At 43.6% G+C, this 16,842-nt stretch overlaps 1 protein-coding gene across 1 annotated transcript; it reads left to right on the plus strand.

The window, feature by feature from the left end:
- Positions 1-1,126: 1,126 nt before the first annotated feature.
- On the plus strand, positions 1,127-12,763 carry LOC123035044 (zinc finger protein 383-like). The gene is made up of 5 exons (XM_044452881.1): positions 1,127-1,904; positions 3,476-3,596; positions 4,751-4,833; positions 6,871-6,997; positions 9,911-12,763. The coding sequence occupies exons 1-5, from the start codon at positions 1,173-1,175 to the stop codon at positions 11,230-11,232; spliced, it is 2,385 nt and encodes a 794-aa protein (XP_044308816.1). The 5' UTR covers positions 1,127-1,172; the 3' UTR covers positions 11,233-12,763.
- Positions 12,764-16,842: the final 4,079 nt, after the last annotated feature.

A 16,842-nucleotide genomic window follows, 5' to 3' on the forward strand; every position in this document is an offset into this window, starting at 1 on the left:
AAAAGCCTGAGGAGGGACATGATATTTTTATTTATTTATTTATTAATACATGTTATTTATTAATAACATTTTTATGCCGCCCCATTCGCCGAAGCCTCTAGAAGTACCTCGAGGGCTGTCACAAAGAGGAAGGTCAAGATCTCTTCTTGCTAATGCCAGAGTGTAGGACACGGAATAATCAGTTCAAGTTGCAGCAACCCAGATTCAGGCTAGACATCATGAAAAGTTTCCTTGCTGTCAGAGTAATTTAGCAGTGGAACCAGCTGCCTAGAGAGGTGGGGGGCTCTCCCACACTAGAGATATTCAAGGGGAAACTGGACAGCCATCTGAGTGGGATGGTGTAATGTGGTGTCCTGCAACAGCAGGGGGTTGACCCAATGGCCTTCATAGCCCCTTCCAACTCTCCTATGATTCTAGGATTCCAGTTTTAAAAATCATTCATTCATAATAAATAAGACATAACTTCTAAAAGCTGAAAAAGAGATACCCTCATCTTGCATTCATTACTCAACAGAAATTCAAAGAAAGCGACAAAGCTCATTTTTATTGCATAATCACAGGTTACATAATCTTGGAATTAGGTGGGACTTTGAGGCATGGCTCTGACTATCATGAAGGAATTTCCCCCGCTTCTAAAGTTCCCACCACACCACTGTCTCCAAGTAGAGCTGGAAAAATTCCTGCCTGAGCTTTTGCTGCCGGTCTGTGTGGACAATGCTGAGTTAGGTGGCCCTCGGGAGCCTCTCTCTTCCTATGCTCCTTGTGGTGTACATAGAAGCATTTCATACTGGGATTTATGAGAACATATTTTTGAGGACCACTGTCTAAAGTACATGTTCATCTCTATGTTTTAACCATCCCATTCCATTGGTCTCTCTTTTTACTAGGATAAAAACCCCTCCTCTTTAGCTCCAGCAATGCTCCCTGGCAGCCTCTGACGACTGCAACTCTTCCATTCCCATGTGAATCTCACTAGCTTTGAGTCACACACTCGGTTGATCGAAGATCAGCTAAGAAGGCAGAATTCCTGTAACTTCCTCCGTCATCTGTGATTCTGGCGAGACTTCCGAGGATTGAAAGCAAACCTTGTCAGGCAGTACCCAACATTCCTGAAGGCATCCTGCTTGCTCTTCCCTTTTAGCATTCAGAAGCAGAGTCAGAAGAGAAAAGTGATGAAGGAGAAAATGTCTGCGAGGGCCCGATCAGAGGAAGGACCAGAACAATCAAGAAAGGCCATTGGTGCAGTTCATCTTGGGTATGTGGCTGAGCAGCCAGGCTGGGGGATGCTGCAAGTGGGCAAAGGGGAGCCGTCCAAGGGGATGCAACAGCACTGGGAAGCCCAATGGCAGGAGTTCCTGAGGACATTGCAACCTATTCACCCGGGGTGGGGAAACCCAGGGATGCCAGAGGCCGCCCCCTGGGAAGATGGCAAGGCCTTCCTGGCCTCCTTCGAGCAGGTGGCCAAGGCCTGCCAGTGGCCTAGAGGAGAGTGGGCGGCCCGGCTCTTGCCAGCACTGAGCGGGGAAGCCGAGCAGGCCTTTCAAAGCCTGGAGGCCAGAGAACAAGGAGACTATGGGAAAGTGAAGGCCGCCATCTTGCGAGGGGAGGCCCTGAGAATGGAGATGCAGCGCCAGCACTTCCGGCAGTTCCGTTGCCAAGAGGTGGAAGACCCTCGAAGGATTCACAACCAAGTCCAGGAGCTGTGCCGGCAGTGGCTGAAGCCGGAGCGGCACAGCAAGGAGCAGATCCTGGAGCTGCTGATCCTGGAGCAGTTCCTGGCCAGCCTGCCGCCCGACCTCCAGGGCTGGATCCAAGCAGGAGGGCCGGACTCCTGTTCCCAGGCGGTGACCCTGGCAGAGGACTTCCTGATGGGCCAGCAGGAGGCCAAGACAAGGAAATGGCAGGTAAGGCTTTAACACTCAATCCCCAAAGTGTGTAACAGGACACAGAATGTGAATTAATTTGTTGAAACCGGTTCCAGTTGCTTAGTTATAAATGGAATTGATAACAAACAGGAGAGGCTAAAGAATTCTGAATGAGCCAAATCCTATTCTTTATGATGAAAGAGCCTTTATGATGTTATGAAGAAACGCTCCAAGTGAATAAAGTTCCACTCTTCTATAGTACCGCACATAATACCTGTATCTTTGCATTATTAGATGCATTCATTGTCATCATCACTCTCAGCATTATTATTTACTATAGTTACATCCCACCTCACTGCAACCTATTCCAAGTCAAGATTTAGTTAGAGTTATTTATAATAAACAACAAAATAATAATTGAAAGATATACAAAATACCTAAATAATCTAAATAATAAAATATATGCAATAAATAAGCAATAAAATATTGAAGACCCAGTAGTAAAAGTTGTAAACCGAATAACAGATTAAAAATTAAATACCTGCTAGAAGAAGGTCTTAATCTGCTGCCTAATTGTATACAATATGTAAAGAACTAGATATCATATATTATAAAATATCGAATATTTAAAAATTTGTGAGAAGTGATAGTTAGACACATGAAGCTATTACAGTTGTTCTCAGAAATTAGTCGTGATTCACTGTCATTGAATTCATCATCTCTGTTTCTTAATCATGAAGCCTCAATATTCTCTGATATTTCTTTTCTCTATGATTCTTCTTTGCTCTGTGAGTCTTCTACCAGTTTTCAGTTTGTCAGAACCTTTAAGGGTACAGTCCAATGCATGTTTATACAAGAAACTGTCCTATAACTGAGCTGTCCCCTCACTCAGCATGGCTGCCAGGCGAGTACTGGGAATTCTGGGACGTTATTTCTGTCCAAACATGTGAAGGATATTCCCTAAAATACTTACCTCTCTCATCGTCACAATGCAAGGTTGATTGAAGTTGACATATTTTATTTCAACTACGGCAATGGTTCCTTTAAGAGATCCATAATGGGTTAAAAATCCACAGATACGGTTTTGGCAGGATGTAGATGCTATGATTGTGAGAGCATTGCACATCTTAAAATTCTCGGCCTGTGTTTTCAGGGAGAGGGCCACAAAACACAGAAACAGAGCAAGTCAGAAGGGGTCTCCCGGGCCATCTAGTCTGACCCCAGGCTCCAGCCGGCTCCTCTCATGCCCACCATGTGCATGCCCAGCCTATCCTTGAACACCCTCACTGATGGGGCTTCAACCACCTTCCATGGGAGCCCATTCCATACTCTGGGCGTCCTAAACATCAGGAAATACTTCCTGGCATCCACCCTAAATCTTAGATCCCTGAGCTTTGCTCCATTGGAACGCGTCCTGCCCTCCCCTGCAGGGGGGAAAAGGTTGTGTCCTACATCTGCGTGTCACCGCTTCACATACCTGTACGTCGCTAACTCTGAGTCTCCTCCTTTCAAGGCTGAAAAGACTGAAAAGCAGTTATCTCATGAGACCCTGCCACACGAGAACAGTCGTTTCAGCCATATCCTGACTGGGATCGTCCTCTCTGTTTCAGGGATCAGTGAAGGAAGAGTGTGAAGATTCCCTGAATACTGAGGAAGAGCCTCTCGAAGCTGTGAAAGGACAGATGTATGAAGAAGCCAAGGGAAACAGTGATGTGGAGATCAACATTCTGGGTAAGATTGCACTTCATGGTAAAATATTCTGCCACTTTTTTTAGTGCAATGGGAATCACAGGCTGCACTAAGAATGCACAGATATTTTAGGAAATCCATTCCATTTATGTTTTGTGTTTTGCAGATTGGACTCATGTTTGTTTAAACCAGAATTTCATTCTCCTTGCTCTCATTCATCTTGGTGCTAATGCAGATTATCCAATATGGTTTCGTTCATTTGTGTAAATGAGCATTAGTGCAAATGGAAATCAGCAAATCTCCCCACCCTTGGGGAAGAATGGTCTACAAGTCTCCAGAATCTGGTTGATTCGGAGAAGGTGGTTCTGCCATGGAACTTACAGGGCAGAATCGCAATACACCAAACTCATTCAAATCCATTGTGGATTTCTTCGATACTCCCTTGCTGAAAAGTAGGGCCAGCCCTCTCACATCAGCCTCTTGCAAGAGCTGCAAGATGTTTGGCATCTTTCTACATCTGTTTGAATATGCCAGACCTTAGAATATTAATCAACGGGCACCTCCATATCTTTCAACAGCGTTCTACATATCTAAGACTCCTGCCAACCCAATACTTCTGTCTTTCTCCTGACCAATTTCCCCTACAAAATTCAAGCAGTTTTACTATAAGATCATTGAAACAAACTGTGAAAGACCAGACCTGCTAAATCCAAACTGAGCTCCTTACAGTATCTCAGCTGCCCTGCATATACTGAGGGCAACCTCATCTCTTGTGCAACAGAATTTTGAACAAGGCCCAACAAGGAAAGCAAAGCGAGTATTTCCAGCAACCATTGGTTTTATTTGCATGTATTTATTTAGAGTATGTTTATCCGCCACAAGGACCCTTCAGAGCGGCTTATAAAGAATCAGTTCCTGCTCATGGGTGCATATTCTGAAAGACTTGGCGCACAAGGAAAAATAATGGAGACGGAAGATAGGAAAAACCATGTCTTTCAATTGGGCAGGTGAATGCTCTGCTTCTCCTCTGATTCTGTCAGCACAGGACTGGTGGTGGTGACGACTGATGGAGAAGGAGCCTTTTCGGGGTTGGGGATACAATGGGAAGACAGGAGTCTTGAAACTAACTATTGTGAGCCCCAGGGATGCTGGGGCAGACTAGTTTCCCCTCTGAAATCTTTTTTCCATCTTTGTAGGGAGTGGAATCAAATGCCCAAGACTTTCTAGCTCATCTTTCCCAGCCGAAGGACAAGAAAGGTGCCAAACAGGTCTCAGAGAAGTATGTGACATTCTGGGGAGATGGGTTGTTCTGTGCAAAGTTGGGGTATTTAGTATCCAAGGTAATGCATATACTCTTGACAACCCATATAGTCAGTTCCTTATTCATTTATGTATCGTGTCTCTGCTCACCGTGTCTGTCAGACCGATGTATAATATAATTCAGACAAGTCACAACAAAAAAGTAGAACATTGTTTAAAAACAGGCCAAATCCAATTTTAAGAGTCAATGGCTTAGCAAAGCAGCTTTTTTTTTACTACTTTTCTCCAACTCAGTAGGAAGCTTGACGTTCTGTGAGAAGGATGCCAATTTGAGGTGCTTCTACAGCCTGTCTTCTGTGCCCATCATCCTAACTTTGTGTGGTGGCGGGACACATCACGGGGCCTCTGGTGGAGATCTCATTATGAGCAACCCCTGAAGGGAAGGGATCTGAGTTACCCTGTCCCTGTCATTCCAATCTCAAACCTTGGATTGGGCTCCAAGCAGCCTGGAAGCCACTGCAGGCAATTCAGAACTGATGATATGCAGTCTTTAAAGGGCATACTAGCACCAGCTGCAGTTAGTTTTCATGGTTTTCAGGAGCAGCCCTGTGCATTCAGGACATTAAGACATCTGAATGAAAGATAATTAAGGCATGGATCACTGTGGTGTCAGTCAGTCAGTCAGTCATTTATTTGTTAGATTTATATCCCACTTTTTTCTTACAATCTCAAAGTGGCTTACATCACTCCCTTTCTCTTGCTGCCAATCTTATCCCCACAACAACAGCCCTGTGAGGTAGGCTGGGCTGAGAGTCTGTGACTGGCCCAAAGTCACCCAGTTGCCTCCATGGCCAAGTGGGGTCTAGAACCCAAGTTGCCAGAGTCCCAGTCTCGCGCTCTTAGCCACGACACCACACTGGCTCCTAGGTCTTCCCCAGGGCAAAAGCTGAGCAAAGGTGACCCTCATGATAGCAGTCAGTGGGCCCTTCAGAAGCAATGAGCAACCTAGGAGGACTCCCAGTCTTCAGACTGGTCCTTCAGAGCCCCATTCGGAAAAGTTGGCACCTCCAATCCCTGGTTAAATTGTCTCCTCACCAACAGGACATCAGCTTTGCCTAGGCAGAGCCTCAGTCTGTTCACCCACATCCAATCCCTCACAGGATCTAGGCGCCTGCTCAGGACTTCTTTAGCTTCCATTGATAAAAGAACATGAGAGAAAGAGAATGAGAGAGAGAGAAATAGCAAGACCCAACCCAAAACTCTGATTTCCAGAAGCTTCATGAACATGTTAAGAGGCACAGAAGACAATATTGCATCCCAGGAAGCCCCATAAATGAATGGCTACAAGGCTGAACCACAGTCCTCCAGCACCACCAGCCAGATAATGGCCAGCAGTGCAGTGCCTCCAAGTCCTAACTCAGCCAGTTAGCCCAGAAGAGTACCAGGCTTGGTGGTATTGAATGTTGCCATGGGAAGTTCTAAGCTGTAGTTCTTAGCCTTGGGAAAAGAAGACATTGGAGGAGCACTCACTCAAGAGGCAGTCGGACAGCCATCTCTCAGGAAGCTTTAACAGGGTGTCCTGCCTGGAGCAAGGGCCAGACTGGGTGGCCTTTCAGCAGTTATGAAATGGCTTCTTTTAGGGGGATGGGAGCATAACCGTCTTTCAGAGATGCTTTTGCAGCCTCCAGCACCCAACTGGCCAGGGCTTCTTTGGCAGCGCTTCTCACCGGGGATGGACATGGGGCTAATGAACAAGTAGCTGGTGTGACGCCTCATGCCACCCACATCTCCTTCAGGCCTCCAGAGGTCGGCCTAGACTGCAAGCTGCGTGGGACATGCGTATGTTGAAGTAGGATTATGTGTCCAAGCAGCCAGAGCACCAGACTAAATGTTGCAAACACTGACCTGCCTTCTCAAATTCGGGACAGCACAGACCAAGCATGATGAATATAATGGTTTGAAGTTTTGACTGCATGAGTGATAATTTTGCTGTCACTGTTCCTTTCCAGAGCGAAAACTGATGAAGAATGGTGGCTTTCTTTTTTCCTTTTTGCAGGGAGCTGTGAACGTCAAGGAAACGGGTGTATATTTGCAGATAGTCAAGCAGAGTTTGACCCAGCCAGGCCAACAGACCATGGTATGGCAAGTCCTGCAGGAGGATGGTGGAAACATGGGCTCTTTGGGTAAGGACCTCTTCTACTCGTGTTCAGTAAATCCAGTCTGCTATTTGTAAAGCGAAAATCTTGATAGAGAGAAGGACAATGGAGGTGGAAGGCATATTTCAATTTCTAAATACTTGTGTCTGGAAAAAATGACATAAATGGAGCTGAATTCATTTCCAAAAATAGGATATTTGTTTGGACTGTTACACATGGGAGACGTGGGCTTTTTCTGTAATGTTGGTGGACATACAGTGGTGCCTCGGCTCACGCACACCTCAGTTCACAACTAAATTGGGTCGCGAACAGAAATTTCATGAAAATTTTGCCGCAGGTCGTGAACTCCGCATCGGGTGATGATCGCAATCGTGCCCGCCTTCCCTGCACAGGCGCGATTGCAGTCATGCTGGGAGTGGGGAGATGGCCAAGTTTGTGATGGCGGGGAGATGGCTGTATTTGCGCCTGTGTTCCCTGCTTGAGCGCATGCCAGCCACACACGCCTGCGCATGCCTCCCCCCAGCACACCCGAGATCGTGCCCGTCTCCCCCCACCCCCCGCACAATCGTTGGTGGGGGGGGGGAAGGCCACAATCTTTGTTGTTCTTTGTCACTTTGCTTCAAATTTTTGTGCATAAAAAAAATAGTTGCAGAACAGATTAACCTTATTTACATTGACACTTATGGGGAAATTTGACTTGGATCACGACCAATTTGGGTCGCGACCAGAGATGTGGAACGGATTAAGTTCGTGAGCCGAGGTACCACTGTATGAGTAGGTTTGAGATGTAAGTAAAATGGCACCTGCACCACAAATATCCTGGTAGTGATAATTCCATTATAGAGTTCAGAAGAACGTGTGACGATGCCCATGGACTGGTCCATCTGATCCAGCGTTTTGCTTCCCACAGTGGCTAAACAAATGTCTGCAAGCACATTGTGCCTCACCAGAAAGCAGAATGCAATAGCATCTTGCCTCTCCACAGATTCTCCATGACTCACAGCCACTGGCAGAGATGCCTTCCACAAATCTGGCCGATTCTCCTTTAAAGTCACCATCACATTCTGTGGTTACAAGTACCATAAATCTGTCAGGCATTGTATGAAGAACCTGCTTTGATCTGATGTGCCTCTTCTAAACATCCCAAGACTCAAATTTCACTATTATGAAAGAGAAGAAAGCACTTGTTCTGCATTTTTCACATCCTGCATTCAGAAGACTCGACAAACCAACATGGATTTGACTACCCCTAGAGCAAGCTAGGGGTTGTCAGGATGGCTTGTTGCCCCCAGATAAGCCGCCCTGTAAGAAGCAGTTGGAATTTGGAAGACACCGAAATCTACTGTGGCAAATTGCCCACGATGGGCTGCCATGTTGCGCAAACCTAGTTTTGGTGAGCTGAGATGCACCACCCACATCTCACCTAGACCAGAACAAAGGCATTTAAAAGAATAAACATTTACTTATATAACAGGATAACATTCAGAATCAAGTATCTGTCAAGTAGTGGTAATAATTGTTCTAAACATCTAACACAATAGATGCTTCCACTGTTTTTTATTTTGTTTATTTAAAATATGTCTAAGGCAGCCTTTCAGGGCAGAGGCCCTTGCAAGCCTTCTCTCTCCCTTCTCGTTCATACCTCTAATTCCACTGGGGCCCAGTTGGACGTCTCTCTGGACAGAAAAAATTCTGTGCAGTTCCCAGCATTCCCCAGTTGGTCATGCTGACTAGCTTTCTCTGTCCTCAAATTCCTCTCACGGTCTCTATTACGACCTCTCTCTATTACTTAACTCCCTTTCCTTGACAGAATCTGTTTCTGTCCTCCGTCAGATTTTAACAGCTGTCACATTCTCTACCTACTATTCCATTTCACTTTGCCTGTCATTCACTTTGGCCAGGACGTCTCCAATTATATTGTTTTATGGTTAATATGTATTTATTTATTGTTGTGAGCCGCCCTGAGGCTTCGGCAAATGGGGTGGCATAGAAGCTTGCTAAATAGATAGATAGATAGATAGATAGATAGATAGATAGATAGATAGATAGATTTGTGGTGATTCCCGGTCATGCTCTTCTGATACAGCTCCTGGGTTGAACAGAATGGTACCCACAGTATCAAATACAGGCATACCATAGATTTGCGTTATGATACCAGCACTTTTAACTAAAAGTTGTTCGAGAACATACAGCTTTACAAAAACAGAGAATAAACCACACAAAGGCAATCGCCAAGGTATTCCTCAGATCTTCAGAATATCTACATTTTAGTCTATATTTATGACTACTTCGCTTTTTATTCCAGTATAACAAAACTTTATCCTCAGGTTTTAAATACCCTTTATTCTGCCTTTCCTATATAATTATAGATATATCAAGACCTTTTTATTTACCCAATATTTTAATGTTTAATAGATTTTAATTATTTTTATTTCAGTCGTAGGTTATTTAGTTTTATCATTGTTGGGGTATTTATGATATGATGATGATATTTATATTTATACTGTTGTATTTATTGATTTTGTTGCGAGCCATCCAGAGACTCAGAGTGATTGGACAGCCTAGAAATATCCCAAATAAATAAATAAATATTAACTTCTAGTGCCTAATATCCCACCAGTATTTCTGATGAATCATTGCATGTCTTTCTTCTGAAGTCTTCCTAGTTCTCAGATGCCTTGCAGTTCTGTGGGAGAGTTTTGAATGTGGCAGCTGGTTCCTTCTTTTCAAAATAAACAAACTTTGTAGACTTTTTCTTTCGTTTGGACACAGTAAATTATTTAATATATTTTTAAAGTTTTGCTTGGTGCTCTGCAATTTAAAAACCACAGTCCCATATAAAAGGAACAAGTGATCAGTATCATAAGAGACAGAAAGGGGGATGTAGCAGAGGAAAACGGAGTAGAAGGAAAACACATGCTATTCTTTCTGTTCTTGCAGGTGATGAAAATGGAAGTCAGGTCAAGATGGAGCATTCTCAGTGTGCAGGAAATGAGCCAGAGGAGACACCCCGGATGGTTGCACAGATCAGCCAAGTGAATGTATTGGAGGCAGCAGAGATGCAGGAGGAAGGACACCTGTCTAAAGGGGGACAAGGGGCACAGCCAGTAGGGAGAGAGAATCGCTGCAATGAGCTCGCAGGAGACTTTCCAGCTGCAATTAGCCACCCATTTGAAATATACACAAAAGAAAACATGTCCTTGTTCTCCAAGTATGGCAGAAAATATTGCTGCAGATCAGAACTTGAGATGATGCACAGTGTGGAGGGCCGTGATGAATATCCCATGTCAGAGGAAAACCTCCAGCAAAACTCGTATTTTGATCAACCTCAGAGAATTATAAAGGGTGAGGGTGAGCTCTCCGATTACGGGGAAGGACATATCATCAGCCATCAGAGTAACCACACCGAAGAGAAACCTAGTAATTCTCCTGAGTGTGGAAAGAGCTTTAGCTTTCAAAAGTCACTAAAGAGAAGTCAAGGAATTCAAAGTGAAGGAAAACCATATGAATGTTCACAGTGTGGGAAGGTCTTCAGTCAGCGAGAACGTTTGAAAAATCACCTGCAGCTTCATACTGGAGAGAAACGGCACGAATGTCCCGAGTGTGGGAAGAGGTTCAGTTCTAAAGAGGTATTAACAAGGCATCAGAGAATTCATACTGGGGAGAGGCCACACAAATGTCCCCAGTGTGGGAAATGCTTTAGTCAGAGAGGTGACCTGAAACGACATCAGAGAATTCACACTGCAGAGAAGCCGTTCAAATGTTCCCAGTGTGGGAAATGTTTCAGTCGGAAAGAACCTTTGCAGAAACATCAAAGAATTCATACAGGAGAGAAACCGTACGAATGTTCTCACTGTAGGAAGTGTTTTGGTCGCAAAGAACATTTGATGAACCATCAGCAAGTTCACACTGGAGGGAAACTACACGAATGTTCTCAGTGTGGGAAACGGTTCACTTTTAGAGAAGTATTAACACGACATCAGAGAATCCATACCGGAGAGAAGCCGTATGAATGTTCCCACTGTGGAAAATGCTTCAATCAATGTGGTGATATGAAAAGGCATAGAAGAATCCATACAGGGGAGAAACCCTACGAATGTCCTGAGTGTGGGAAAAGCTTCAGTCGGAGAGAACATCTGAAGGATCATCAGAGAATCCATACAGGAGAGAAACCATTCAAATGCATAGAGTGTGGGAGAGACTTTTCCCGGAGAGATATATTAATCAGGCATCAGAGAACTCATTGGACAGAGACCTTATGAACGCTCCTACATGGCTTTTCTGAAAAATGAGACACAGGTGTTCTAGTTGCACCAACCCACCACCATCTAAACTGGACTGCCACCAGATTCTGTTGTTACAGAATCACCTTTTGCAAAACTTCTGTAGCCTCCAGATCAGCAGGTGGGCAGCCAGAAGCCATCTCTCCAGAACCTCTAGCTGCTGTCCCCTATTAGCCATAAATAGGTTAAATTCTAGCCACAAAGTTTGCATAGAATATATCAGTTTATTAATATCCAATGAGCCAGTTTAGGCTATGATCCTAAGTGTTTATTACGACTATTATTATTACACTTATATTCTGCCTTTCTTCTTCCTGCAAGGAACCCAAGTGGCTTACAAGGTTCTCCTCTCCATTTTATCTTCAGAACAACCCTGCCGAGAATCTGTAACTGGTCCAGAGCTGCCACACCACGCTGCCCATTGCAATATAAAACTTGTTCAGGTTTAATAAGGCTTATATTTATGAGTAAGCCTGTTGGACAGGGGCATTCCTGGCTCCTATAATGACTTGTGTGTATATGCAGGTGTGCACTGACATACCCTCCCGCCCTGATTTGACTCAGATCCCAATTTGGTGCTTTCAAAAATATCCCACTGCTGCTCAGACCTGTTTGGAATCAGCCCACTTTGATGTGGTCCTAGTCCCATGTAAAGGTCTGGAAAACCAAGATTTTGTGTTTCTAGTTGATTACCGTGGGAAATAAGAAAAGCGTTATAGTTCTTTGCTCTTGGTTGGAATTATTATTATTATTATTATATTTCTATACTGCCCATGGCTGAAGCTCTCTGGGCAGTTCACAATGTTGAAGTCCCCCATCCAGTTTTCAACCAGTCCTGACCCTGCTTAGCTTCCAAGATGAGACAGCATCAGACAGTTCAGCCTATATGGAATTGGATGATGGTTGCAGGCACAGTAACTCCTTAGCGCAGCCAGAACACCTGGGAATTAGTTCGCAACCCCGAAGCTACTCACACCTTGATTGCGATATTTCTGCTATGAGCAGACCTCTTTACTGCCCTAAGGTCGGAAATGCCCAGTCCTTCAAAATCCTCCAGAAAACTAGTCTGGAGACAAAAGGACTCTGCTTCAATTGTTTTATGCTTCCAGAGTCACCATTTAGGAGGCAAGATCGAATCCAGAAGTGGGGCAGGTGCCCAGTCAACCTCCATTAGGCAAGCTGTGTGCAGGCTGTTTGATTCCCTCCAACAATGGACTTCTTTAATTTGAAATAAAATTTATCGCTTCATCAACAGTGGGACATTTCGGGGATGCCACTTTTTCTTATAAGGTCTAAAATGTTCCCTAGGATATGCTTCCCGCTGCTGACTCTATTAGTAAAGAATTACCCTGTAGAAGGAACATTTGGCATCCCCTCTTACTGCCCTTCTCTTGTGGAGAGAAGATGCCGTTCATGCAGATACATCTCCTGTTTTGGAATGAAGATACTTCGGTGCTTTTTTCATTTTGTTAATATGATTCATTTTGTTAATAAAACTTGTACATTCTAATATTGTGGTGAGTCAAAACAAGTACTCAAATTTGGTACATTCTGCTAATACTGTGGTGAGTTGAAACCAGTACTCAAATTTGTCCACTCAGTTCTCTTTAATAATGCACCGTTTTCTCAGTATCATAAGCTATTCCATTTTCATCCCACCCCTCTTCCAAGGTGCTTAGGGTGGTGTGCACGGTTCAATGACTCCACCATGGCTACCAGTCCACAAATAGCTCACCTGTCTTGTAGAGTTAACGGGTTCCATTAACTTGAGCATCTGTCTTTAACAGCAGGGAGAAAGAATTGGCAGGTGAAGCTTTTCGGAGCATGGAAACATAACCTGTACCCTCTATTGCAAGTCAAAATATGGTTAAAACTGGCAAATATTTCCTATATCAACTTGTGGTTCTCCAGATGTTTTGGCCCTCATTTCTTCTCATCACTGTCTTTGCAGGTAGAATTTGTAGCTCCAAACGTCCGGAGATTCACCAGTTGCCCCCACATATGCCAGTGCTGATTAATGGAAAGATCCTATGGGGTTCTTATAGTTAGGTGATCAAACCAGGGTTTAATTATCAGGTTTGCTTGCAAAAATGCCTTCTGGTACCCATTCTTACATCTCAGTGGGCTTACCTGGTGGCTGCAGCAGGCCTCTGAAGCAGTACCAAGTTGGAATGAATTGTCATTTTCATTTCCAACAGTGCCCCAATAGAGTGTTGCTCCATGGCATTCTGGGAAATTAATGGCAGCTCCTAGATCCATTTTAAATGGGGCCTATGCCATGTCTTAATTAGTGGGCTCTGCTGGAGGGCAGGGAGTCAGCAACTGTGCAATGAAACTGACTGGGTGAGCAAGGGGAGCGGGGAGCAAAGTGTGTTGTGTGAAACCCACTCCCTTCCCTTGGGGTGGTTTATAAGCCACCAAGCATCCAAAAACTTGTTCGAGGGTTGGTAAACCCTCCGTGGCTTAGTGTGTTGTCCAAATTTGGATGATGTGCTAAGTCACCTTTAAGCCAAAGCCCCTTGGCCTCTGAATCCAGTTCTCCAGCCAATTCCAGATCCATCTAATAGAAATGCCATCAAGTTCCCACTTAATTAGCTTCCTGTCAGAATATCATGGGGCACATTTTCCTAAGGAAACTACCGTATTTCCCCGAAAATAAGACCTAACTGGAAAATAAGCCCTAGCATGATTTTTCAGGATGCTCGTAATATAAGCCCTACCCCCAAAATAAGCATCAGTTAAGATGGTCAACCAGACGGACACATTTAGTACATCAACACATGATGGACATATTGGATTATAAAATAATAATATTAATATATAATTAGATATAAATAGATAAAAGGTATGCTGTGAGCCGCCCCAAGGCTTTGTTGCGATGGGGGCGGCATAGAAATGTTTTAAATAAATAAATAAAATTATTGAGATTAATACTTAAGATAAATGATAATATAAATTATAATTAAGTATTTGTAAATACCCAAGCGGGCAGCTTTGGACAAGAGGTAAACACTTATGTAAACAGATGGACTCAAGACTTACTGCCAAATGACCAGAGTACCTGCACAATGCACAAACAACAGATGTGTTTCATAATTCAATACGTCATGTGTTGTAACAGACGTACCTATGCACTTGTGTGTTGCCACTCTGTCTCGTAAGTCTACAGTTAACACTTGATTTATAATATTAAATATTTTGACCCCCAGATAAGATGAGTGCAAAAAGAAAGAGCTATTCCATCCAGTACAAGAAAGGAATTATGGAGGACTCTCGGGGCAAGACTCTTACAGCTTTTGTAAGAAAAAATTTATTTTATTTATTTATTTATATCCTGCCTTTTTCCTACAAAGGGCTCATGGCAGCTTACATCATTTTCCTCCTCCATCTTATCCCAACAACAACCCTGTGAGGTAGGTTGGGCTGAGAGTCTGTGGCTCAAAGTCACCCAGGTGGCTCCATGGCTGAGCGGGGACTAGAACCCAGATTGCCCGAGTCCCAGTCCCATGCTCTTAACCACTACACCACACTGGCTCTCAATAAGACATCACCTGAAAATAAGCTCTAATGAGTCTTTTGGAGCAAACATTAATAGAAGACCCAGTCCAGGGGTCGGCAACCCGCGGCTCTGGAGCCACACGTGGCTCTTGAATCCCTCTGCTGCTGCTCTGTCGCTCAAAACAGGCGTGACAGCCGCCGATCTACCACCGAGGCTCCGAGTTACAAAATACCAATCGGTGATGATGAGGCTTCCACCCAGGAACGCCCTGCTAGCTGGTTAAGTAAATTGCGACTTTCCTCTGCTATTGTGCAGGGAAAGAGTGGAACAAGCTTCCTGCAGGCTCTCACTTTGCACAAAACAATGCTGAAAGGATTCTCTTCCTCCCAATGTAATCTCCTTCCTCTGAATGATAAAAGCTGCACTTGGGACCTGTCACAATTCACAGCACTTGACTGTTTATCTGGTAATCAGTCACTAAACGCACCTATATTTGCAACCCGCGCCAATTTACTGAGCTTCCCTCCTCCCCACCAAGGCCAACCATGGATAAATCAAAGAAAAGAAAAGTTTCTGAAGAAAACCGAAGATTCATTTGCTTTTACTGCTGACGAACTTCTGGGGTTTGCTGTTTAATGCATGCAGCCCTTTAGCACTGACTTTGACTCTGCAGGAAGCAGTTCTCCTATTCAAAATATATGAACGGAGTCCTACTAGTTTATAATGCAAGGTTAAAAATAACCGTTCTTAGTGACTGAACAAGAGCTGCAGCTAAATCATAATGAAGATATAGATCTACTTCCTTGTTTTAAGAAGATTCTTATAAAAATTCCAGTGACATTATCACATTCGGAGAGGGATGCTTGTTCAATATTTCACCAGACTATTATTTATATTTGTTGTATTGCAGAAACTCTACTTTATATGAAAGTATCAGTTAGTCCTTTTTTTATCCAGGACACGTGATAAAAGGATGAGGGCACACAGAAGCAGAAAGCATTTTTGGTTTGCTGCCGGTGGCGTGTTTGGTTTGCTGCCGGTGGATAACTTATTTTTTATCATAAATACGAGGAGGATTCAGATAGACATTGACTATTTTATTTGAAACTAACCTTCAACCCGGCATCTTTTTTTTCGGAGTTCAAAATGTTTTAGTTGCATGCAGAAATAAAAAATTGTTTTCTCTGTAGCAGTTCATTGATTTCATAAATGCAACACACTATAGTTTTTTTATACATAGCATAAAGGTAAAAAACGATATACGCAGTGTTATCTTCATTTTAGATGTCAAAAGGGTTTTGTGGCTCCCGGTGTTTTCTTTTCTGTGGGAAATGGGTCCAAATAGCTCTTTAAGTGTTAAAGGTTGCCGATCCCTGACCCAGTCTTATTTTTGGGGAAACATGGTACCCAAAGGAAAAAAGATCAGTTTGGAAGGACATATGGACAAGCCTTCCAGCTTCTGCTGGTTGCTGTACTCCTGTTAAGGTACATAGAGAAGTACAGCTTTACAGTCTGCTCTGGAATGTTATTATTATTATTATTTTATTATTATTATTATTATTATTATTATTATTACATTTCTATGCCGCCCCTTGCCGAAACCTCGGGGCGGCTTACAACACAATAAAATACATTGAAATACAATAGTACATAATAAATTACCATTAAATAAAAAATACAAAAAATACATTGATTTACAAATATAAAATTATCAGTATAAAATAAGTAAATAAAAATATAGGAGGAGAAAGAGAAGGAAGAAGAAGTTGCCCTGGCCAGATCATATGTTTTAACAATTAAAATGATGTTTAAATAAAAAGGTCTTTACCTGGCGCCGAAAAACCAGTAACGACGGTGCCAGGCGGACCTCTTTGGGGAGTGAATTCCATAGGTTGGGCGCCACTGCAGAGAAAGCCCTCCTCCGAGTACTTACTCTCCTAATTTCTTTCATGGAGGGTTCCCGGAGAAGGGACTCTCCCGCAGATCTCAAAGGGCGGTCGGGCAAATACAGACGTAAGCGCTCGTTCAGGTAGCCAGGACCCAAGCCGTTTAGGGCTCTATAGGTCATAATCAACACCTTGAATTGGGCC

Source organism: Varanus komodoensis, unplaced genomic scaffold, assembly GCF_004798865.1.
Source record: "Varanus komodoensis strain SLA01 unplaced genomic scaffold, ASM479886v1 scaffold76, whole genome shotgun sequence".
NCBI classification, from domain to species: Eukaryota; Metazoa; Chordata; class Lepidosauria; order Squamata; family Varanidae; genus Varanus; species Varanus komodoensis.